Source organism: Babylonia areolata, chromosome 8 (assembly GCF_041734735.1).
Source record: "Babylonia areolata isolate BAREFJ2019XMU chromosome 8, ASM4173473v1, whole genome shotgun sequence".
Classification (NCBI taxonomy): domain Eukaryota; kingdom Metazoa; phylum Mollusca; class Gastropoda; order Neogastropoda; family Buccinidae; genus Babylonia; species Babylonia areolata.
This window is the reverse complement of record NC_134883.1, coordinates 14,286,347-14,312,809: the sequence shown is the minus strand read 5'-3', so window position 1 is coordinate 14,312,809 and position 26,463 is coordinate 14,286,347. Positions and strand designations below refer to the sequence as shown.

The 26,463-nt window shown below is 37.6% G+C and overlaps 2 protein-coding genes across 2 annotated transcripts in view; one reads left to right on the top strand and one right to left on the bottom strand.

Moving 5' to 3' along the window:
- Window positions 1-13,088, top strand: part of LOC143284560 (cadherin EGF LAG seven-pass G-type receptor 2-like) — a 64,059-nt gene extending 50,971 nt beyond the window's left edge. The window contains 5 exon segments of the mRNA XM_076591349.1: window positions 463-633; window positions 1,153-1,224; window positions 1,771-1,896; window positions 4,080-4,233; window positions 6,633-13,088. Coding sequence (XP_076447464.1) covers window positions 463-633; window positions 1,153-1,224; window positions 1,771-1,896; window positions 4,080-4,233; window positions 6,633-6,657 — 548 coding nt within the window. The 3' untranslated portion in view covers window positions 6,658-13,088.
- A 642-nt stretch (window positions 13,089-13,730) lies between these two features.
- LOC143284561 (mitochondrial-processing peptidase subunit beta-like) lies at window positions 13,731-24,901 on the bottom strand. The gene is made up of 12 exons (XM_076591350.1): window positions 24,781-24,901; window positions 23,351-23,506; window positions 22,301-22,387; window positions 21,744-21,873; window positions 21,074-21,272; window positions 20,602-20,681; window positions 19,234-19,346; window positions 17,676-17,914; window positions 16,936-17,001; window positions 16,298-16,414; window positions 15,705-15,838; window positions 13,731-14,094 (listed from the first exon to the last, which is right to left on the bottom strand). The coding sequence occupies exons 1-12, from the start codon at window positions 24,868-24,870 to the stop codon at window positions 14,030-14,032; spliced, it is 1,476 nt and encodes a 491-aa protein (XP_076447465.1). The 5' UTR covers window positions 24,871-24,901; the 3' UTR covers window positions 13,731-14,029.
- Between the last annotated feature and the right edge of the window lie 1,562 nt (window positions 24,902-26,463).

Sequence of the window (26,463 nt, the reverse complement as noted above, 5' to 3'; positions counted from 1 at the left end):
TGTAAAACTTGTAAACATAGAGAATGCATTGTTGGTCATGTAAAACTTGTAGACATAGAGAATGCATTTTTGGTCAAGTAAAACTTATAGACAGAATATACTGTCGGTCACATAAAAGTAATAACCATAGTGAGAATACATTGTTTGTCACATAAAACACTTAGACATAGATAATACATTGTCAGTCATATAAATTCTGTATATATGGATAGAGAATAATTGTCAGTCACACAAAACATGTGGACATAGATAGAGAATACATTGTAGGTCAAATAACACAGAGAAACATAGATAATACATTTTCAGTATGGGTGTTTTTGTCATCAGGTCATTTTTATTGAGAGGTGGAATTTCGCAGTACCTAAAATACATCAGTCGTGGTCAGGAATGTGTTAATAGAGGTGAAATATGAAGGCAGTTCAAGATTGCTGAGATAAGCAGTGGTCTGTTGTGTTCTTTCAGATGAAGGCCAGTCCCCATCAAAGCCAGAGGGAAATGATTCTGATTCAGACAGTGATGCATCCATGGACAGAAACAGTCTGGATCTGGCTTCCAGCCACTCATCGGATGAGGATGACGATTTTGAAATTGGGCCCCCTTGGGACCAACACATCCCTAAAAGTAAAGCTGTTGGTGAGTGATATAGCGGTGTGGTAATGTGGTTTTATCAGAAATGATTGTGTTAGATCTTGTGTGTCCATGCATGTGCATTTGCATGAGGTGGGAATGTTATTTCTTGACAGGGGAAAAGCTTTGGGGGCGATGGATCGGTGTGTAAAGGAGTTTGCTGACTTTGAATAAGAACAAGCACAGCACAACTGAGCACCTCAGCCTCAGCACCAGTGCAGGGTCTCCTTTGGTGTTTGGCCTCTTGGTGACATCAGCAGTTTCCTGTGGACTACCAGTGCTGAGACTGCAGCAGACAAACCCAGATGTGGTTGTGTGTGGAGAGGGTGGGCTGTTAGGACTTAGATAAACTGTGTAAGAGTAATGCCACTGAAAAGGTGCAGATGATTGGGCTGCAAAAAATAAAGAAACTTTGTTGACTTTGGGAGTAGTTCTTTGTGTCCAGACGATTTTGTAAAAACCCCATAATTTTTTTTAACCATTTGATTCTCTTTATGTAATCAAATATGTGTGTGTGTGTTTCAGCCCAAGCACGAGAACAGTTAGAAAAACATAAAAAAGAAAAGGAGAGAGAACGCCTGGGCAACAATAATTCAGGTACAAAGTTGTGCATTTATAAAATTAAAACTCTTTAAAAGAAATCTGACTTCAGATTGTCAAAATGAGTAAGAAAGTAAATGGTAGTTGCATGACATCACCGAGACTTCAGGTACACGTGGTTCTTTGCACATTCATTTCTTGATCAGTGTCCAGTTTTTGTGTGTGTGTATTTTTGAAAGGTTTGTATTTTGTAACAAAGACGAGGAAGATTTGCTCTGCCATTCAATATTTGTGGCTGGTGATATTTTATTGTGTGTCACAATGTTCATCTCAGTGTTTGAGAATCTGGTAAAATGCATTCAGGAGTCAAAATTTTGAGTCAAGTCCAGCAAAAGAAATGTTTGCCACCAAAGAAGAGAAGTCAGAGAATGTGATTTGCCTGCATAAATGTTTAATAATTTCTCTTCTGCCACTCTCTCCAACCAGTTTTCTGGTTTTGTTGTTATTGTTTCTTACCATTAAAAGTTAATTTCACTCGAAGTGAAAGGTTTTCCTGCACCCATCTTTTCACCTTTTCAATGGTTCATGATGTTTGTCCAACAGAGCAACATGGAGTGAACAGTGGTCAGGTGGATATCAGCGTCGACCTTGACCCTCCTCCGACCTCTCGACCTCACATCTCCAGCGTTCCTCCTGATGTGACGCTGTCGGCTGCGGCCCAGCGATCAGGTACATTCTTTGCCCCTCCGCTTCCTCCCCGACCTCCGCGAAACTTTCCCACTCTTGATGACTTGTAAACTTTTCTGCTTCAGGTGGTCCGTGGGTTTGTCACGTTCGCTTTTGAAAAGAGGGTGGCTTGATGAATGATTGCCTTTTTTGACATTATTGACAAGCATCAGCAGACAATTTAGTTCTGTGCTTGACATACTGTACTTGAAATTTAAAAGGAAAAAAAACATTCAGTAATGTTAGAAAAATGAATTCATCTTCATTTTGTTTGAATGCAGAACGTATGATTGAGACGATGCACATATTGGATTTCCTGCCTTCCGCCTGCAGCATTTGAATTGAAACCTTGGCCTTTTGTTTGATTTACCAACTTGATGTTTTGGAGATGAAATATACACAGCTGTCGTCTGTTTGTGTAAAGTTTGCTGATCACGATACTTGTCCATGTCTTTTGTGTGTACCAAAGTCTAGTCCATTGAAGTGTTTGTTTTGCACAGCTGCGCTAAGAGATGTGTAGTCGCTTAGTTGTCTTGGCCATGCTGCTTCAGGTTTTGGTCAGTAAGCTGTTTTGTTTGTGCATGGGCATTGTTATGTTGAAATTTTACCCAGTCCCTGGCTGTGGACATAAGCAATGTAATATTCATGATATACTCATTCCCAGGTTGGTTCACTTATGTATGTAGTGTGCTGGATGAATTATTAGTGTACAGCTTCAGTTACAGCTCACTGTTGTGCTTGTGTACTTGTGTGGGTCGGATGGGCTGCAAACAACAATGATAATTAATTATGTGCTTTGAACAGATCACAGTCTTTGTTGTGTCTGTGTCGGTCTTCGTTCTGTTATGTCTTTGTGTCAGTCTTTGTTCTGTTGTGTCTTTGTGTCAGTCTTTGTTGTGTTTGTGTCGGTCTTTGTTGTGTCTTTGTGTTGGTCTTAGTTCTGTTGTGTCTTTGTTTCGGTCTTCGTTCTGTTGTGCCTTTGTGTCGGTCTTTGTTGTGTCTTTGTGTCGGTCTTGGTCTTTGTTGTGTCTTTTTGTCGGTCTTCGTTCTGTTGTGTCTTTGTGTCGGTCTTTGTTGTGTCTTTGTGTCGGTCTTGGTCTTTGTTGTGTCTTTTTGTCGGTCTTAGTTCTGTTGTGTCTTTGTTTCGGTCTTCGTTCTGTTGTGCCTTTGTGTCGGTCTTTGTTGTGTCTTTGTGTCGGTCTTGGTCTTTGTTGTGTCTTTTTGTCGGTCTTCGTTCTGTTGTGTCTTTGTGTCTGTCTTTGTTGTGTCTTTATGTCAGTCTTCGTTCTGTTGTGTCTTTGTGTTGGTCTTCGTTCTGTTGTGCCTTGTTGTGTCTTACTCTTTGTGTCGGTCTTTGTTGTGTTCTTGTGTCAGTCTTTGTTGTGTTGTGTTCTTGTGTCAGTGTTCTTGTGTCAGTCTTTGTTGTGTTGTGTTCTTGTGTCAGTCTTTGTTGTGTTGTGTCTTTGTGTCGGTCTTCATTCTCTTTTGTCTATGTGTCGGTCTTCGTTCTGTTGTGTCTTTATGTCAGTCTTTGTTGTGTTGTGTCTTTGTGTCGGTCTTTGTTGTGTCTTTGTGTCAGTCTTTGTTGTGTCTTTATGGGGTCTGAATGTTAGAGACAGTGTGTTGTTTTGTGACTTTTTTTTTTCTCTCTCTCTATTAGTTTATTTAGTAATTAATCTATTTTTTAATTTATTTTCTTCTGTTTTTTTCCACACTAATTTCATGTTCATTGATGTATTTGTATGTTTCTGTATTACTGTAGGCGTTTTTGTTTTTCGTTGTATTTTTGCCTTTGTACCGTTAATCATGTTTCCTTTTTGAAAGATGATTTCTTCTTCTTTTTTTTTTTCAGTGATCAGCTTACACTTTATTTATTCAGCTGCCATTACATCTTCTCAGTTCATGTTCTCTCTACATATCCCCTCACATATCAGTGGATCTTGTATGTTGTAACCTAGTTGTTGTCTTTGTTAACGTTTAAGCACTGTTGTTGGTTGGTCATTAATTTCACGTCTATTCTATAAAGTGATTTTAACACTGTCGTTCTTCCGTTTTCCTTGTTGTCCGTTTCACTTTATGTTGTTTTAGGCCTTTGGTTTTGCATGCGTTTTTTTTTTTGGTTTTATTTTTGGTTTCTGTTGTGGCTGCATGACTGTTGTTTTGTTTTGCTGGGTGGCGCTGGGTAGGTCGCAAAGTGACGATAGTGCCGCCGGTGCGGTCGGACAGTCTCCAGAACAACTATGCCACCAGCAGTAGCAATGTGGGGTCAGACGTTGCTGCCTCTGGCAGAGTGCAGGTGCAGGTCCTCACTCATAATGGCAGTCTCTCGTCAGAATCAGAGTAAGTTTTGGAGTCTTAAGGGAAGTAAGATGAATTAAATGAGTTATTTAACTAGATGTAAGTGCAAATATGACAAGAGAGGCAAGGCCTTCAAGACTCACTTGTGATACACTTAAAAAAAAAAAAAAAATCCAAGCTTTTTATGTATTGAGTATAATTTCAAAATGTAATGTTTAAGATGAGAAAGATCAGTTTAAAGCAAATTAAGTCCCCTAGCATTAAATACAGATTAATTTCCCTTTTTTACTATCTGCACCAAAACGTTTGCAAAATAAATAAAACTTCCATGCTTAGCAAAAGAAGTTCCTGTTTGAACAAAAAATGATAATAATGACTGCTCTTGTTGTTGGGTCAGAATATCAGATCAAAGTGCCAAGTTTAGAGAATACAAAAAATATGAATATAACAGTAAATGCAGTTTGCATATAATTAGGCTTCTTTTTTTTTTCTTTTTTTTTTGTGCCCATCCCAGAGGTGCAATATTGTTTTAAACAAGATGACTGGAAAGAACTGAATTTTTCCTATTTTTATGCCTAATTTGGTGTCAACTGACGAAGTATTTGCAGAGAAAATGTCAATGTTTACCACAGACACACACACACACACACGGACACACACACACACACACACACACACACACACAGACAACCGAACACCGGGTTAAAACATAGACTCACTTTGTTTACACAAGTGAGTCAAAAATGAGGAAAGATACTTGACATAGTGGCAGGTCCTCACTGATAATGGCAATCTCTCGTCAGAATCAGAAAGTTTTGGAGTTGTAAGGGAAGTAAGATGAATCAAATGAATATAGGTCAGAAAGTGAGTGATTTGGCAGAATGTAAGTACAAATATGAAAATAAGGAAAGATGCTTGACTTGGTTGCAAGTTCTCACACTGAATGGAAGTCTTATCAGAATCAGAGTAAGCTTTGGTGTACTATGGGAAATAATGTGAATCAGTGAATCAAGTGATTATAGATTACAAAGTGAGTGGTTTTAGTTTTGGCATTGTAAGAAAATAAGAAGATAGATATAAAAAGATAAAGTGAATATATATAAGTTACAAATTTAGTGATTTAGTTAACAAAGTATATGTACAAATATGAAAACAAGGAAAAATGCATAAAAGTTAAAAGTCCTCACATATAATGGCAGTCTTTCATCAGAATCAGTGTAAGTTTTTTAGTTGTAAGGAAATAAAATAAATCATATGAATTGGAAAATTAGTGATTTTAAGTATAACTATTATTCAGCTTTAATTTATTGTTATTGGTATTTTGATGATACCTATGCATAAGAAACCAGTCTTGAGTCACAAATAAGGAAATGTAGGTGACATGATTAAACAAATTAAAAAAAAAAAATATATCAAGATTTAGAATTGAGTAATTTAACAGACTAGACGGGTAGTAGTAGTAAAAAATGTCACTGAAAAATGTAGCTGAAAAAATGTCATGGGCAGATAAAATGTCATTTTGAAATTCATCAAAATTTTCACTTTGTCAATGCTTGAGTGATCATAACCATAATAGTACAATTATGCAGATATTCTTAATGAAAAATACATTCATCATCATGTCAGATGTGTAAATGATAATCAACCCAATCAGTTATCAGTCCAACTTTCAGGTCAGCAGATTGGTAATTGATTAGTGTGTGAAAAGAGTTATTATTTCAGTGTTGTCTTATGTATCTGCCACAGTGGTGTCTCCATTGCTTTTTGTTCTCGTATTCTTTTTTTTTTTTTTTTTATCCTTGCATTGATTTGTGTTGTTGCACATTCAGTTAATTTTCATTTTATTTTTTGTTTTGATTCATATGTACATAATTTAATTAACATCTATTGCATTCAGTCTTGCAGGAAGAATATTTCAGCATTCTAAACTGCACTTACAAAATTAACAGCATAACTTTATGTATGATTTAGCTAATGCATGCAGTCCAGTTCTTGCATTCACAATCTAGAAATGTGTAAAAAAATGTTTCAGTGGTGTAAACTGCACTTTTGAAAAATCAGCAGTGTAACTTCCTTTGGAATATTTCATTGATGTAAATGACACTTTTAAAATTATCAGATTATTTATTTATTTATTCTTTTTTTTTATATACCAGTATGAAATGATTTTTTTTTTTTAATCTTAAGTCAAAGATAAACCTTATTATAAGTCTGATACATTTTTAGGAATGTTCAGAAAAATACAGTAATCATTGTGAGCTGTTGTATTTTCTGTCAACTGCTGAGGAAACAACAGAAATAATAGTGCACACACATGCACCTGCCATCTTATCAAGAACAATGATAACACAAGAAAATATACTGACTTAATATGCATTTATGTTGTCACTATAAGTCTGGTGTGCTTTTTGTGTTAGTCATTTATGTTGTTGGTGTTACAGGTCGAGTGATGAGACCAATGTTTGATTGACCCCTTGCACGTTGTAGTCTGCTGTCTCAGTAAAGATGTTGTCTTTGAAGAAGCGCAGTCGCCTTGCACTGTTGTGGGAAACTACCTGTGAGGCTTCATGTGTGAGCCAAGAACAAAACACTATACATCTTGTTGTTTAGTACTGTTTGGATGTTCATACTGAGGCATTAAACCCAGCCAGTGGGATGTGCACAGAACTGTATGTAGTATTAGCTGTGTTGTAGGTTGTGTCAAACATTGCTGTGCCAGTGGTGTGATCTGTGAGGAACAGTCTAAGTCTGGTTGTGTTGAGCTTGGAAGGTAAAGTTGTGATTCCTTGTTACATTCCTTTTCCATGGCAGCCACCTTGTGGATAGCTTGTTTATTGGTCACCTGTCTACTTAACTGTGGACTCACTGTTGCACTCTTTTGAGACTAAGTGTTGCTGATGTTTGTTGTTGTTTTTTTTGTTTTGTTTTTTTCATGCTTATAGCTTTGGAAATATTGATGGTTTGCTTGGCTGTTGACAAGATGCTTTGAATGTGCTGGAATGACTTGTAGAGGGTTTGGTAGTAGCTTTGAAAGTTGTTTGCTGCAAGATAATTTGTCAATCGCCCACACCTCAAATACCTGAGGAAGAGTTGTGGTGATGTCACAACTGAAATATCTGGAGAACAGCTAACTGACCATTGCGAGACCATTGTGCTGCTCCTCTGGCTCCAGGTACTGCGAGGAGCAAACTGCAGATGAAGTGTCAACCAGGCAATTTGTAGTTAAAACTGTAGCAATGTGTTGTGTGACCAGACTTCATTCATCACATCGAGAGACCAGGTTCTGTGGAGGTGGCTTGTTTAAAAGCATCTTTTTAAAAACCTTACTCAGTAATACTGACTCAAGAATCATAAGGTGATGATATCTGAGTCAGCAGTATTTGCAGCTGTTGCACCATTAATCATTATTTTGTAGACTGGTGACTGACTGTGTATGAAGCAGCACTTTTTGTGATGATGAAGTTCTGTCAGAGATTGTTCAGCACAGTGTTTGGATGCTGTGCGATTCAACAGCCCGTGCTTAATGAGGATCTGACTAAATGTACCCATGTTGACTGAAACTCATTCCATTCCTGCACAACAGTGTGTATGACTTTGATAAGAGCATCAGGTATGCATGTTCTGAAAACCTCAGTCTTATTCTTTTCTGTGATCTGAAAAAAAAGATGTAATGGATTATAATGATAAAGAATAAGTATTGCATCCACTGAGAGAATTTTTTTTATAGCCAAAGAAATCCTTGAAACATGCTGTATTAAGCTGGCATTGTGAAAGCAGGGCCCACAGATTCCATGTTTTGTCTAAACATGTTTACATTTTTATCATTTGGTTTCTTTTGTACATTCCACCAAATAGGACATTTTTCATATTATTTGGAGAGAATATTATTCCACATATCAGATTTTGTGTGATTTACGGTTGAAACGTTTGGATAATTTATGGTTGTGATCATCAGGATTGCTTTAATTTTATTGATCTCCTGTTTTTTTGTTCTTGTCTCATTCCTGTTGTATTGCAACTGCAGTGTGTATGGCATCAGTTTCATTTTTTCTGAATCTACATAACAGATTAAGACATCAAGAGTATGTGCCATATTGGTTTTCCACCAATTAAGAAATCTTGGTTGAATTGATGGTTAGCATTGGTTACATCCTTCATGAGCACATAGATGAATTTAAGAAAGTCGTTTGAATGAGAAGTTACTCACAATCCGAATGTGTGTTCTTGTGTTACCCATACCAATAGGAATCGTTTACTGGATAGCTTTTGTCATTGTACTTAGCAGTGGTTATGAAGGCAAGATTAGTCAAGTGATCTTTTCCAGCTGTTTAGATCTGTGGATCAGCTCTTTAGGTCTAGTCTTTATATAATCAGTACCTTGTTTGTGATTTTATTGGTGTTAAAACATGTAGGTTTTAGACACTTTTACTTGTAGGACTGTATGCAAAAATATTGATGCACAATTAGTCATCGCAATAAAAATGTTTCTTCCCATAGCTCATCTGCTTTGAAGTGAAATAGACTCTAGTGTTGCCCCCTTAACATTTTAATGGTGTAAACTTAAGTGGCAACTGTGTGTTGTCCAGGAGTATCCATTATTCATGAATTTCCTGAATCATTTGTTTTCCTATGGTACTTGGCAGATATGTCTCATGTGTGGATTTTCTTTTTGTTTATTTGATGGAAGGATAGATTTGGAAGTGGGTGTGGCAGTTTTGTTGTCTCCAGTGAGTGTGTTGTGTTGTTCTTTCAGGCATGTTGAGGAGTTGTTTGAAATGTGCCTGTAGAGTTTGTTTCGAAAGTTTGCATGTGTGTTGCTTTGTTGTTTTAAGCGCATTGAGATTTTTGGTTTTTAGAGTGAGTATTGCAGTTTTGTGTTTTCTTCAGTTGGTTTTGATACATTTTCTTATTTTGGTCATTTCTGCTGGTGATTTCATAACAAATTTATTTGTCGTAATAATTTTTTTTGTGAGGACTTTTATCTCTTTCCATTCTACTGTGGACATACAAGCAATAGGTGTATGGCCGCAAACTGCAAGCTTCTTTCAATATAGGCAGCTTTACTTTCGTATTAACTAGAGTGGTTTGTTTTCTCAAGCCTACTCCTGTCTCCTTTCTGTTCCCACTGGAACAGAACAACATATTTTGATTTTCACAGAGTAGTTAAAACATTTTTGTTCAGATATTGGATTACTGTTATTGTATGATATGGTCCAGTTGTGCGTGTGGATCAGGCCTTTGTTACTGTGTATAAGCTGTGGTTTACTCAGCTTTGGGAACAAGGAGTTTGTAAACTTAGGGATGGTGTATCTCCACTTTTGTTTGTATCAGTTGTACAGATGTTAGAACAGGTCTGGTTGAGTGACTTATTTCATGTGGTGTGTGTATTTGACTGTACAGTTACATACATATTAGCAATATTTGTGTGTGATTTTTTTCAATAATAATTATGTAAGCTGTACATTCTGTGCTTGATGAATCTAGAAAATGCTTATGGTTCTTGGATAGACTTGATGTTGAATTTAGATTTCACACTCAGCATTTAAAAAGTAAATGTTGAATCATCCGGATTTGTTTAGATTTTTTTTTCTTTTTTCCCTGCATCAAGGATTATCTTACCTGTGCTTTCCACACACCTCATGGTTAATGTTTTGCTCTTCTCTGTCTGTGGTATTCTGTGCTTTAATTTGTACATTTAATCCAGGTAATACATATGAACTTGTAAATTCAAAAAGGTGTGTGCAAATATGTATATTGATTTCTCCATCAAATCAGGTGAGGAACAGGATGAAATAAATGGGTGAATATGATCTTGTGAATATAAATTTGTTTTTAAAAAAAGGAAAAAAATGTGGGAGTATAAAGAAGGGTAATGAATTAAAAACAATATCAGCCAGTTGTGACTGACATGAATGTTGATAATTTTCAAAGTAAATTCAGAGCAAGATAATAAAAAAATCGTAGCTTGTTACTTTGTGATAGACAACATTTATTGGTCCGTTTCAAATTGTGAAGAAATCTCTCAAGTGTAGTTATAACAGTCTGTGTGTATATACATTTATCTGTATTAAGACATTTTGTTCTTTCTATTTAATAGTTGAAAAAATTGAACAAACCATAAATTTCATGTAAAACTGGAAAGTGTATGTGCATATCATCAAACAACTCATTACGTGCAGTTTATTATGAATATTATAGACTTTGACGATTGCTTACTTGGAAAGCATCATTTGGTCATATTGGAACTGCTTCTCATCCAAGCATTTATCTGATTTGTGTGTTTTGTAAAAACACTAATTGTAGTAAAGCTTGCAACAAACCAGATTGAATTGTATTGTCTTTATCTCAATTTAGTTTACAACTTAACATTCCAACAACTTGATCACGGTATGTTGGTGACACCTTTTAGATAGGTTTGTGAGAACTTTTTCCTTTCTTTTCCATTGTATTGCATGGAGGTCAGGCAATGTTTGAATCTTCCTTCTGAATACAGAGATCTTTATTGTGATTGTAAACAAGTTAAAACTGAGATCTTGTAAACAGATTACTATTCTTTCACGCTACAGCCTGCACTGTTTGCAAGGAATCTATGTCCATTTACATTCCACTTCTGGCTTGATATCTGAAGTATTTTTTTAGAAAGCCAACAGCTGTATTGTCATTTCATTAATTATAATTTTTTTGTGTAGGATTTATATATATATACATATACTAAAACGTAAATCCAAATAGCAAATGTTCTGATCAATCATATTGAATATTGGCCTCAAGAGCCAGTTTTGGCAAAGACGTTTTTTTCCTCAAAGCATCTGTTGAGCTCGGATATTACAGCGTTCCCCACACAAACAAATCTGTTCTTATTCACTAACATTGATGATGTCAAGGGGACAATTGGCAAAGACCAGCACAGCCTCTGAAATTTCTCTCTGAAGAACTACATCATGTTTCCTGACTGTTCAAAGCCAAACAGAGTATCTGGAAAATTTGGTGCTTCCAGTATTGGAGTTGTGAAGGTATCGAGTGTTGCAAGTAAAATTATTCTGAGCAGTTCTCTCAGAGCAGATGGCTTGTGTTTGAAGATATTTTGACCCAGCTGACACCAGAGAAGATAGTGAGACAGCCTGAAAGAATTACAGGCCAGATTTCAGTGAGGACTTTAGCCAAACAATACAAGGGAGTTGGAGAAGGAGCTGGGTTGCTGATGTGTTTTGGCCAGAATCCATCTTGGCAGTTTGTGAAAAATCTAAGTGGTAACCTGGGTGCCAGCATTTGTTCAGGAAATGGTGCTACTTGCTGCTAGTAAGCAGTGGAAATTCCAGTGAAAAAGAAGTGTTCATAGAAAAAAAACCCAGCAGAACCTGAATGGAGTTAGTATTACTGAGTGAACCAAATCAGCTGATAGTGCTTTTGAATTTGTTACGCATCAAGACCAGTAGATGGACATATATATATATTGTGTATGTGTATACATACACACAACAGATTGCCAGACTGAAAGAAAGGAAGATTCATAGCTTCACAGCGCCGTTTTTAAAGTGTACATTCATTTATGAAGACCTTTCAACACGCATTACAAGACCAGGCATTCAGAACTTACATTCTCTTTACTAAGAACCTCGAACCTAATCAAATGATGGCTGTGTCACAACTTACTCAAGTTGATCTGAAAACACAGGGCAGCTATAATTGATCTCCACGGGGTGGATGGACGTCAACTGAAAATTCAGGAATCTATGAAATGACAAAAATAAAGCTGTTTTACATCACTGAAGTTACACAGTTTGAGCAGACGCTGCAGTTTGTTGTTTCTTGTATATTTTGAGAATGGGTTTTAAAAAAAAAACAACTTGAGAAAGCCAGTAAAAGCACAGTGTTGCATGAGATTATAATTCAGTATGTTGATTGCACAGCTGGTCTTGAACCGGTTTTAGGCAGAATCATACTCTATACAGAATCATATGTATATTTAGTATGTTATTTATACAGAATCTCATTTATACTTTGAAATTTTGATTACACTTGTCAGGTTTCGAGCAGTTAAGAAAATCAGAGCATCATGTTTACTGGAAAAGTCCAATGTGTCCCACAACTGGGAGTATTTTAGCACAGGGTAGAAGGTGCAAGGTAGGAAATTCACTGAAGTGTACCACTTCACCTGCTCTAGGTTTATGTTGCGAGTTACTTTTTCCTTTTACATGTTTCTTCCTCTTCCAAGTTCATAATATTTGGGAAAAACTTCTACTTCTTTGACAGCAAGGATGTAGTATTTCAGTCGAAACAAATTTTGTTATATATTTATGAATCCAGTGTTATCATTCATGTCTTTTATATTTGTTTACTACTTTTCAAAGATCATGATAGAAATTTGTCTCAATGAATTCCACTTTGTGAGGATTTTTGTTTTTTGCTCTATGTCCAGTAGCAAATACAGTGAATGATTCTTCATTCTCGTTTGTCTCTATCCGGTCAGTAATTCTCATGAATTGATTATTGTTGCTTATAAATTTCATGGATGATTGTGCACTGCTATGTTCTTAAGAATTTCATGGATGAATGTGTATTGTGTCCTTGATCAAATCAGATATAGTTTGAAAACGATATCAATACCCATTTGTTCTGTTTTGAATTATTTGAACAGTTGCCCAATATTTATTCTGTTGTATGAGAACATGTAATTCCAACTGTTCGAGTATCCATGCTACTTCTCCACTGTGAATATTAATTGTGTGTTTTTTCTCTCCAAAGTTTAACAGTACTGATTTATTGTTCCAATAAAAGCTTATACAACATGTATTTTGATACATTTTTGTTAAACATTTATTTTATGTACATTGTTTTAATAAGATTTCTGTGTGCGCTTCCTCCACACCAAGAAAAAATAAATCAAAGGAATCGCTGTTGTTGAGGTGCAGGTTGAAAGACCGAGTGTGTATGTGCATGCATCTGTGTGTTTGCTACTCCGTGCACAGTGGCACCTCTATCCAAAACACATTTTCTACCCTTCCCCTTCCTCCAGCAACAAGAACACCTCCAAGAAAATGTCTGTCTTGAAAAGTAGTAAAATCATTAAAATATCAGTTTTTGGAGTGGAAGACATAATTGGACACAAAACAAACACCAAAGAATTGATACAGATAGAAAATGTGAAAAAACTTAGCCGTATGAAGTGCACATGAACAGGTGTCGAGATGGCTGCCGGAAAAAGAGGGCGCTAGCCAGGGGGGGGTTATCAGCCGTAGTACTTTCGTTTTCTCCGCATAGGTGGATAGTAGTTTGCACAGGACAGGAATGTCAGACCCCTGCCGGAGTCTGCACTAGTTGGGTCATGGTATGTATGTTATTTAAACGTAATTTTAGATAGAAAATTTCTTTTTTGGAGTGCATGCCATTCCTCCTTGACTAACCATACATCACTGATTGATGTCCGAGACCCAGAGACCATCAGTTTGTGTTTCACCATTTTCTGAGAAATTTTAATAAGGGCATGGAAGAGTGTTCTGGAGGAAGGAAGATATAGGCGTAACTTTCCAACAGCCACACACGTTTAAAACAAATATTTATTTTTTGCTTTTAAGTCTGTACTCACCACAAACATTCAAATCATTTACACAGTGCATACTCAACTAAACTGTTCACGGTGAACAGAAACAAGGTAAAAATCTGCTCCTTTGACAGTAGCTTTTCTACCTTTCCTCCACAAATGTCCAAGTCTGTCCAGTACTTTTCCCTCCCTCATATGGCCAAACACCTGGATGTCACTGAATGGTCAAGGCCCAAGGCTGGGTTGGGCCACAATGTTAAATAATCCAAAACACTAACAGCTAAAGAGGCCAGTCATCTATAAACGCAGCCAGTACATGGCTGATCGGATCCTGTTGTAGTCGGGAAGCTGCTCAATCGGACCTGCAGACAAACAATTGTGACCATTATGACCAGTATGGAACCAGTGAAGTCCAGCATTAAAAAAAAAACCAACACGTTCTTACTGACATCCAGCTCTATGATTTTCCTTGACAAACGGTTTGACTCGAGACGGGCCATCTCAGGACTGTCATGACAAAATTCAATCACCTCACTCATATACTCTGAGTATTTTTCTTTCCCCACACACATTTATGTCTATGACCTTTCCACACCCAACATCAAGAATATGTGAATATGTATTATCTTTTCTCTCCCTATCTCTCTCTCTCTCTCTATATATATATACATCTCTCTCTATATATATATATACATCTCTCTCTCTCTACATATATCTCTCTCTCAAACTTGCTTACGAAATATATCTTTTGCATTGAATGCGTAAGTCAAAAAATTATTTTTAAAAAACAAAAAAAAAACCCTCAAAATCCAACTGACGGCAACAATGTTATTCTTTTATCAGCTATAAACATTTTTGTTAATAATGCAAACAATATATTGGGCATAATCTATTCCACACCATCATGGCATAAGAAATATATACAGATATCCAACTATAATTCAAATATTTAAATAAATAATTTCCAGTCAATCATATGTTCAGAAACATCATTTTTTACATAAAAAAACTTATTTAATATTTTTAAAAAATGTGTTTAAATGCAGTCTGTACCTAAACCTTAGATTTTTTTTTTTTAAGCAACCCCCCACCACCCACCTGGAGTCTGCACAAGTGGGTGCAGTTAAAACTAAATTCTGGTCATTAAACAATGTCGCACCCACTTTAAAACATTCTGGATCGGAGACAATAACAATACTCTTGACAAAACTTACATTTGATTCACACTGAACTACGATTTGCTTCCTTTTATCTTTGATTTGACTGCTTGCATATTCCACAACTGAAGTCTTTTGATGTGATACTGTTCACTTCATTGTCAAACCAAACCAAATGAATCGTGCAGGGTGCTGCATTCAAACTGGGTAAGTGGCCCCATGGGAGAGAAAAGGGCAAGAAGAGAGCAACATTCAAGTTAGAGGATGGAGTATGAATGTATGATGCAAATAACAATTTAAAGACAGAAGAATGAACAGAGCGCTAGCAAGATAATGTGGAACACAAAGGAGGCCAAAACTGAAGACAGAGTGAGTGGATGGACTGCGGATTTAACAAGCCATGGACAAAGAGACTTAACAGAAGTTATTAACTCGAGGCTTCAGAAGAGCAGAAATACTGAGCCAGTTAGTGAAAGAGCTATGCCAGAACCTGAACATCGGGAAGGAATCCATCATGATCAAAAGCAATCTGGACTCCAATCTGATTCCAATACAACATCCAAACGTGTCACTTCTCACAAAAAAAAGAAAAAAAACCAAACACACACTCAAAACACCTGACATGGGCTGATGGCATTATGTCCCTATCTGTCCCTAATTCAGAAAAGGCTTCATTTTGATCTATGTGGCTTATTGATAAGGTTACTACAGGTTCAATTAAGAAGAAAAATATACAGAGCATGTGCATTATGCACAGTATAAACCCACAGGCCGGCAAAGTCCTGCATAACTCAGCAAAGATTGAACATGCTTACCAACTGCAGCAACAGCAGGACACTTGTCGTAGATGTACTTGGTGCACACATCCCGAACCACTTTAGCATTCACAGCGTCAATGCGAGCTTCCAACTCGGGCAGAGGGATTCGGCGACCATAGCACAGCATTTGTCTGTAAGGAGAAACAAAGACATCATGAAGAGACATATGTTGAGAATGACATGTCTGTTTTGGGTACCTTACATCTGGCCTTGTTCTACAAGTGATTATCACCACAAAATGAACTGAAGAGTTATTCTCCACACAGGATTTGGCATGCTTTATAATGCACAAATTCGTAAAAGTACATGTCTGTACACAGCAAAACTTGTGTAATGGATTTTGCATGCTTTCTGCTGCACAAATGGTTTATGAAAAAAAAATATGTGTCCATTTCTATACATTGACAAATGTGTGAAAATAAGATTTTTTTTTACCAATGTCTCATGTATACCATTACCTACAAACAGCCCCACACACTCCCAAACAAACCCCTAATCTTCATTCACATATTTCCTCATGAACACCAAGTATCTTGGAAGAGGACAAGAAAAACACTAATGACCATACACACAAGCGGGCTTGCCAATACCTTCCAATATCCTCAGCAATGGGTGTGGAGCCATCCAGTTGCAACAACATGTTGGTCTTCAACAGATTTTTGGCACGGGTCACTTCAAACTCCGTGACACTGGAGCACAGTCGCATCCTGTCAAAACAGAACTGTCTGTTTTTTCCTGTTCTTTTCTCCACCACAGAATGTTTTGCATATGCATCTTTCAGTCTTACATGTCTTTAGCTTAGTGTTTTATTTATAAACATTTTTTTTTCTTCCTTTTTTTTTTTTGCATGCCATAAAACAACGATAAATCTGTAACATATAAACCATAGTAAAAATTTTTTTAAAAATTGTGTGATATGTAGAATCGCAAAAGACAAATATTTGTGAATATTCATTTATTTAAAATCTAATTCCCTATTAAGTTACATTTTGACACCAATCCTTTTATTAATTATGACAAGAAAACTGAATGTGATATGTTAAAAAATCTACTGAGTTGTACAAGTGTGATCAAACTCTGAAACTAATACATATACATATAATACCAAACCAAAAGCAATTATCATTTCATGCAGTGTCAACATTTTGTGGAATAACTTCTAGCACTGTAATTAGAACAGTGCTATAACATGAATTAAGTGCTAACTGCACATGTCAGCGTGCCTTACCATTCTCCCTGGGCATTGTGAAGCATGTCCTCAATTGCAAGCTTCTCCGAAACAAAGTACAGGCCCCTGGAGAACAAAATGAGAATCACATGAATGATTTGTGAGATTGCCAAAGTCTCAGATGGTGACTGAATCAAACAAAGATACCCCACAACATAATTAGAACAAACAGAATGGAATAAACATAAGCAAGGGAAAAAGATCATTCTTCAGCTCTTAACAACCTCTTCAACTTCAAATCTGCACCACACTGAAAAACACCTTTTTATGTTCAATGAAGATTTTATTCTACAGCCTAATGAAACAAATAAATTACCCCCCCCGGAAATAAAATCAAACCAACAAAGGAGACCTAACATATACACCACAACACATACTTCTCACTTTGACAGTATATACATTCAGTACCAATCACTTAGTTACAGAAGTTACATTCACTTAAATAGTTTTAAAAGTCATTAAGAATTACGTTCTTTCATAGATTTTTACTCTTTATTTCAAGTCTGTGAACTAGTACAAAGAATTCCACACATAAGATACTGTTCTGAACAAACAGAAGATAAATATTTCCTTCTTTTATAAATGTTTTTATTTCAAGTTAGAACAGCACAAAGAATTCCACAAGTACAGTATTGTGCCAAACTTTTAAAACAAAACTATGCAGTGTAAAAGCTACCACCACCACCTAAAAAAAGCCCTGCCCAAGCAAAAAACAAACACCCCATCCATTTATTTCTCACCATAGACCAGTGTCAGTATAACAGGTGTTGAAGCTCTGGAAGCTGTGGCACAGTCCAGCCTCTGCTGAGGCAGCGGCCAGAGGAGAAGCATGATTGGCACCACCACCATAAGAACGGTCCCAGGAGCCAATCAGGGTGTTGGCCACCATGAGGGCAATGTTGTCCGGGTTCTGCCAACCGCAGCCCTCCACGGCAATGGCCACGTGGGCCAGGGGCATGCTGTCATCACGCACACGGATCTGCAAAAGTAATAACAATGTATAACTTGCATGCCATGATTTCCAGTACAAATGATGCTCCTGACATGATCCAAAAGCAAACATAACATAAAAACATAAACAAATCTCTGTTGGCAAAATTATCCATGCGCTCAAATTTATCCAAATTGATACTCGTGGGGATGCCAAGATTTTTTCAGTACGCTTAAGGATCCCCACCCACTGGAAATTCTGTGTTAGAAATTTCCTTTTTCTTTGGGTCATTTTGTTTCTGCCGTATTTTCCCTTCACCATTGTCTGCTTTCAGTGACATTGTAAACACCTGGATGGTGGGCACTAGCTGTCCATTCTGCAGTTATTTGCCGGATTGGCATATATCATATTTTTTGTGATTTTCAATTTTTTTCTTTTTCATCTTTTTTTCTTTTAAATCTGGGGATGATTAAGTGGTGGGACTGACATTCTCAGCAAAGCCTAGTCTTATTTGCATCAAGAAGCTAAATAGATAATAAGTCATGAACTGTATTGTTTTGCAGGCTAATATTTTGTTGTGTTTTTTTCAGACATGACAATTTTTCATATGGCCCTGTCTGGTCAGCTGGGCTAAATGCAACGTCATCTGCAATCATATGTACCAGGAACTGTTCAGTGTGCCATGTTCAGTCCAAACTATGCTTATTCATTTTTTGTTAGTTTTTCACACTGACATAGAATCTATTCTTTTTTTCTTTCTTTTCTGCTCTTCACTTCTATTTCATACTGTGTCTGATTTGTTCTTCCTGTTCCACATAATGCAAAAATCATGTGGATTCAACAGAGAAATAATCATTCCAGGGTAGCAAATACTTGACATACCATGCAATATGAAAGACAGTATGGGCTGATCATGTACAGTGCCATCAAATTAAATGCTGATTACCTGACTGTTATTTGAGGAAGACTGGAAACATCTGACTGACAGATTTTTCCAAGAGAAATATCAAAATAGAATAAGCCATAGCAGCAAGGTGTAAGCTTTTTAAGCAGGAAAAAAAAAAAGAACACAAGAGGTCAGCATCAAGTAAAATGTTAACTTCTGGCACATGTTGTTCTGAGATTGAATTTCTATCGATTTATTTATATTTCAATTAATCTATTTATTTATCGACTTACTGTATTTAATGCCTCCTTTTCATCAACAAAACCCGTCACCAATTTCTCTTTTAGAGATGACAGACGTATTCTTGTGACTTGCATCCCACTTCCCTCCCAGTGAACCTGCATATTTATCTATTTGTCTATTCATTCGTGTCAACACTTTTTCTTATCAAGAGGTACTATTCATGTGTGCTGTATCTCACCTCACTTCCAGTGAACCTGCACTGTGGCAAGACGGGAATCTCCCCATCATAGCCGGCACTCAGGCGCCCAAAGTGATGGTTGGCCAGCTTCACAAGCTCTTCATGGTTCACACCTGCACAGAAACACACACACACACAAATGCACGCATACACACAGATACACACACCATCCATCAAGTCATTGCCATCAAATCATTCTCACCTTCAAGACAGTTGCTAAGTAGTTTGGCACATCTCATAAAGTACCAAACCAACACAGTTTAGACCATTTACATGCTGTTAGTAATATTTTTATACATAATAGATCATTCTGTACAGCAAAATGTTTTAGTCTTATATAACATATTTGCATTTTATCTGCATACTGTTAAGCAGAAGTGTTTCAATATTCAATAGAATTCATTTTCCAAATATAGACAATCACTGAAAATTGAACACAAACATGTTCTAAAATGCCTAAACCACCACACAGGACTTTATATTTCTCTTATGCATACTGTGTCCTAGACCTTGTATCTCTGACCTTGAATGTCTTCATCAACCTGATCTTGTATCTCTGACCTTGAATTATGTTAAACCTGGTCGAGGGGTCAAGAATATAGCTGGAAAGGTTTTATCAATATCTACCATCCATCTACCATCCTGCCTGGTGTAGCTATTTTATTTATTGTGGCTGAGAAAACAATAGCAATTTTACCATATACACACTAATACACGCAATTGACTTGGGGTGATTACACATATTCACTGTTTTCAGACACAGTCAAAAAAAAAAGTGTCTGAAGAAGTGACTATCATTCTAATCATAATAATAATGGACATATGTTCAGCACTTTCCATTCTTAAAGAGAGCTCAAAGTGCTTTACAATAAACATTAAACACAAAAACAAAAAAGGAAGAAGAAAAATAATGAGTAAGCGCACAATACTATAAAACAGATTCAGAGACTACTCGTATTACATTACAGAATTACACACACACACACATAACTGAAAAGGTATGGAAGGTCTACACATAGGCGTTTTCTATCAAAGCATTCTGAGTCTGATCCCAACAGCATCTGTTGAGTTACACATCTCACGGGTCACCAAATGTGCAGACGTATTAACCCCTGAACCTCCTTCATGTATATATATATGCATGCAGAAGATCAAACACACACATTAAAAATTATGTAACCAAAGGCAGAGTTCAGTGGCTGGTGGAAGCACAGAACATACAAAATAAACAGTCATGACAAGAACCCTCACCAAGCTAATATTTGTTTTGTGACAGAAAAAAGAAAAAGAAAAAAAGCATGTCCAACACAGCATGACAAACTTTTCAACCCAATGATTCACACAACAAGTGACAGAAGAAAGCCCCACCTCCTGCTGCCGCCAGCACCATGCGTGGTCCCTTGTAATGAGTTCCAATGTACTCCAGCAGGTCATTACGGTTGATGGACCTAGAACAGTCACCAAACCACATATTTATCATTCACAGTGATATGTCTGCTATTTTTCCAAAGTCAAAGCTAAGAAGGTCTGGGTGCAAGTCAGCTCTTTGGACATGGGATATAATATGCACTTTCTTTGTTAGTGTACATTTAAGTTCTGAATTACAATCTGATCAAATAGTCAAAAGTAAAGCACTAAACCGTCCAATATGAAAAGACATAAAATCAAAGAACAAACCGACAAAAGATTTTTTTTTAAATTTTAATTACCATATGATCAGTTATGCAGAACACTATTCATTTAATATTCTCCATCTCTCTCTCTCTCACACGCACACCCACACTCACTACACACACACTCTCTCCCCTCCCCCCATTCCAACCCCCCCAAGCAGACATACTGGATGTTCTGAGTGGGCCCCAGGATGGTGCGGCCTAGAGCAGTGCCCTGGAAGGCAGTGGCGTGCAGGTGGTCAAACACCACCTCCTGCAGGTTCGTCTCCACCTCTTGCATCTCCCTCAGAATCACTCCCCTCTCCCGCTCTATCTCCTGCTCTCCCATCAAGCTGTTCTGGATGATGTCAGACAGAACATCCACCGCTGCACACACCATGCAATGCCATGATGTCAAAACAAGCACACATCAAAAAATAGACACACAAAAAAGAAAGCAGTATTATCATTGAAGTTCTCAAATGATTTCCAGCTCTCCCAGCTAGCTTTTCTGGATTATGTCAGACATGTTCAACAAACAGATTTTAAAAAAAATTCATCTGCAAATCTGACAAGATTCAAAAATAAAATTTTACACACACACAAAGTTGAATAAACATGTTATACAAGCATGACACACAACTGACTCCACCCCACAGCTCCCAAAGTATTACCTCCCAATAGACTGACAAAAACTAAACAGAAATCTCACATACAGACATGTAGTTTATACGCATGGATACAAACATGCATGCTCACACACACACACATACAAAAAAGTACTTAAATCTGCTCTGACAAATTCTTCCAGTTCAGGACTGGGATGACTGAAATGATACTCATGACAGAAGGGCACACCTTTGGGCAGATCATTCTGGAAGCACTTGGCATAGTACACCGTCTGCTCACGAGATGTGTATGCATTCAAATGGGCTCCCATGTTCTCCACCTCAAGTTCCAGGTCAGTCTGGCTGCGCGATTTTGTGCCCTTTGTGAGAGAAAAAAAAAAGATTAAAAAATACATTAAAGTCAGGTAAGAGAGAGAGAAAGTGTGTGAGTGTATGTGTGTGTGTGGGTGTGGGTGTGTGTGTGGGTGTGCTGTATCTGTTTACACACACTATCAATTGGATAATATGTGCAATCAGAAATGTTCCATCTGTCTATAGTATTTCATGTTTCTATATCCTTTATTTAATGTTAATATTTACATAATACTCTGATGAAAAACAGAGTAAAAATTTTCAACATGCATCAATGCTTCAAGAAAAGCGCCAACAAATTATATTGAATGTCAGGTCCAAACTCAAAGTGGCTAGAAATTAACCATGATAAAAAAAAGTGCTGCCACCTTTTACTACAGTAAAAGTAAAATGCAAGCAGAAGACTGTGATGTGACTCCTGTACCCACAGCTCACCTTGAATGCCATATGCTCCAGGAAATGGGCCACTCCATTGTTCTGCTCGTTTTCGAAACGACTGCCAGCATCTATCCACAGGCCAACCTGAAAAAGTTTTATACAGAAGTATAATTTTTTTTTAACAATTTTCCAGTAAAATCCACTTTCAGAAATTAAAGTCAAATTTAGCAACCACCTCCTTCTTATTCACATACAGACATGATAAAAACCCTAATTAAAAAATACAGGGGTGGAGTGGTGCAGAGATAAAGCAATAGCTAATGCACATTCTAAGCACAGTATTAGAAAATCAAAATTGGAATGACAAGTCAATGAAAGTAAAGCTTATACATGGTTGCTTCTATGGAGTCCCCAGACAGAATAACCAGCCAAACATATTTTCAATTTCAACTCAGCATTGGTCTCTTATGTCGCTTTCTTAATCATATTTCTCATTTTCAATTTGAAACCAACACTATTCTTTTAGTTGCTTTCTTAATCACATTCCTCAAACACTTCCCCCACAGTTATAAGCTCAAGTTATTCTGTTTCCCATTTGTCTAAATAAGACAAAACACCTTATGAACCTTTTCATGCACATATATCTTTAAAAAAAAATTTTTTTAAAAAGGACAATGCAAAAGATCCATTTCTTCTTTTTCTGGTGTGTTCTGTTCCTTTGTTCTTTCTAATGACAAGTAAACCTGACATGCCTGCATTATAAAAATTGCAGTCATGCTCTTCCAACTTCATACAATACCTTTTCCCCTTATTACTTGGTTTAAACAAATTTTATTACTTCAACTAAAGGCAACAAAAACATTGAAACACTGATCACAACAAGCAGAAGTTTATAAAGCATACCTTATCTCAATATATTAATGCCTTTTCAAAGTCTAAAAGAACACAGCAGTGATAAATAAAGTGTCACCTCAAAAAGCCAATCTTGTATCATCCTTTTGAAACATTTATCTTTCTCCCAAAATGATGCTCTAAAAAAAAAGTTCATTGATCAGTTTAAATCATATGTGGTTCCTCCAAGGGCTCACCAAACACATAAATACTTACAGTGCATGTTGGAATGCCTGAATTCTCTGTGGCCACTCTCAGACCATTTTCCAAGGTGGACACACAGGTCTCTGGGACATTCAGGACGGTTTGTTCAAATGTAGCCGCTTTGGTAGAACGCCATCGCTGTGTCAAAACTGCGCTGACATATGGTGCCTAGGCAGAAAATTGTATCAATGAGTGCAAATAGTCCTGCTCCAATAAATAATTTTAGCACTTGTTTAAGACTGGTAATAGTACAACTACACAGGGAGTAAAAGTGTCTAAAGCTAGGATTTAATTTCATTAAATCCCACAAACATTGACACAATATGACAGGATGAAAAAAAACAGCAACCTGCTTGATGTGACAGATTTAGAGACACACTTCCACAAAGAGACTTGGAAAGACATTCACAATGAGAGAGACAGACCGACCGAGACAGACAGAGAGACAAAGAGTGAAGAGGAGACAGACACACAGGCAGACAGAAAAATTGAGTGAGGACAAAGGCAAGCTGAGAAGATGGAAGACAATGTAAAGGGATTTCTAAAGGAGAAAAGAACAGCTTTTACTAGTTTTAGTAGTCTGCAATGGACAAAGGAATAAGAGACAAGAAGTGGGGAAATGAGACAAGCAGGAAAATAATCGCATACTCTTTATGCAGGGTTTTGATGAAGATTTTGAATGTTTACGATTCCATCCTGGTTGAAGTTACTGACACTGAGGGTCATTCTGATCACTAGTTCAGTAACTGTTATTGGCTTCTGTTGTTATCTTTTTTTTTCTCCTGTATGTTTTTCATGTAGGCATTCACAAGCACAACTCCTGGTGATATTTTGCTATTTCAACCAGCCGTTGTTGGTTACCAACTAAAACAAACTGCTGCTCATACAAAATCTGTGTGCTATCAATGTCACGACGGTCATTGGTGTGTGTTTGGAACAAAACGAAAGAAAGCTATTTAAACGCAGACTATTCTAAAGATCATTTCCGTGATTTCGTTACATAAGACTGACCTAGAACCCCAAATATACATTAAAAATCGTCAAGGAGGTAAATGACCACACATACACAGTCCAGCTAATCGATCTCGATATCTGTTTTAACCTCTTTGAAATACACTCCCCAATTAAGTAATCTGTTAAATAAAACATTATTGATAAAACTGAGCGACGCCTCTTGCCTGATGTGAACTGGACTGATAAGACGTCCGACAAATTTATGAAATCAAAAATTAATTATTTCAAGTGTGACAGACTGCTGTATTGTCGGCTTCTTCAGTTCTTGAGCAGACGTCAATGTGCAGCAGTTCATTTGCAAACATCTATCTACATGATGAAACCATGGACAATACATTGAAGAAAGGTGTCAATACAAATTCATGTGAGACATCAACTCCTTCTCATTTCTGTAATATCAATATCTCTCATTGTTCCAAATAAAATACCTTGTGAGCTGTTGCAAGAACTTTAGCAACGCTCGAAGTGACCTTCAGCAAGCTGGCTGCCATGTTTGCTAAGGAAAGAACAGTGCGCATGCGTGTGGTTTGCTGAAAACATGAAATCGCTGGAAAAGAAGCAGTGTTCAAAATGAAAAGTAGAAGAGTGCTGAAACAGGCCAACGTGTAAAATTTTACACAGGCCTATTGTAGAACGAACTCTTTTCCCTTTTTTTATTTTGATATGAGCTCCTCTTCGTTTAGTAATCTTTTGCTAACGTTTACTGATCAGGTACGCAAGCACCAAAGCCGGGAGTCGTAAGGGTGCAATTGCTCTGGATTTCATGCACGCGTGCGCGCACTGACGTACACACACACACACACACACACACACACACACACACTTATACATACAAATGCACTCACATGCGAACACATGGCACACACGCAAACACACATACGCACGCATTTACGTAATACTCTCTCACATAATGCCCGGAAACACATGTAACACCCGCCGCCCCCATTCCGACCGGTACGAACTGGCATCAGTAGACCCCGGCCGTCTCTCCTCCCCCCCCCCCCCCCCCCCACCCCAGTCCCCGCCCCTCCCCCTCTTTCCACCCTCCTCCCCCTCCCCCTCCCCCCCCCTTCCAACCTCCTGAACACAAACACGTGCGCTGCGCGCACGCACGCACACATTTTCACATACACACACACACGAACCACTCCCTGTCTAGCTTCTCAGGGGCCATTGGGGCCGCGGTTTCATCAGCTGACCCCATGTTGGAGGTCGCTGAGCATGCAAGTGCGTTTTCCAAGATGTCCACCCGTTTTCAGTATTGCTTAAACTTGAAGCTCAGGCCATTGTACTCAGTCGACATTGTATGCGAACACTTACGCAAGAATATACATTTCCACGTATGTTGAAAATGTTTGACTGGATCAGTAGCCGGCTCTAGTTATACCGCGGACTTTCATGTTATCCCAACGGTGAAAATAAAGATGATGTTCCAGAGCCCCAAATATGAAGAAGAGACAGAAAGAAACAGATCGACCGACCGACAGAAATTCGTCAGGTGCAGTTGCACTTTGTTTGAACCGAATACGCACTGATACACAGAATTTAGGGTAAAGAGGTGTATCTTGAAACGTGACTGAACAAAAACCAACACACACACACACACACACACACACACACACACACACACACTTTTCAAAACCATCACGGGTATACACCATATGAATTCGTCTTCTTTCATGATTCTGAACAGGGTATAAAACCTTCGAAGAAAAACTAAAGTTCATCGTCAGAACTCCTGAAGGAGGTTCCCGCAGTTCCACTTTACTCCCATGTTTATGCTGACTTCGTGTCAAAGCCTTTGGTGTCGGTACATCAATTTTGACTGTAGCAAGAGGGATGTGATGATGTTGGCCCACACTCAGTTCAGAGCTGGCAGGCACTTGAAGGCTCAGTTTGGCTTTGCCACCTGTAAAGCAATCACTGTCATCAGGAAAGGAGCAAACTGAGTAGACGTTGTCCTGCTATATATTGAATCAGAACAGGAACACGAACTTATAAATAAAATATTTATCTATCCGTGGAACAGGAACTACTACAACTGGCAAAAGTGATGACTCAGTGCAGCAACATGGGGGTCTTCAGTCTCTGGTGCTTGGGCTCAATGTGAC

Coding starts and splice junctions, on each gene's coding strand:
- LOC143284561 (XM_076591350.1), bottom strand. CDS start 24,870: ATGCGCACTGTTCTTTCCTTAGCAAACATGGCAGCCAGCTTGCTGAAG. Junction 21,874..22,300: donor TGGAGCATATGGCATTCAAG/GTGAGCTGTGGG, acceptor TCTCTCACAAAG/GGCACAAAATCGCGCAGCCA. Junction 21,273..21,743: donor CCAGAATGATCTGCCCAAAG/GTGTGCCCTTCT, acceptor TGGTGTGTGCAG/CGGTGGATGTTCTGTCTGAC.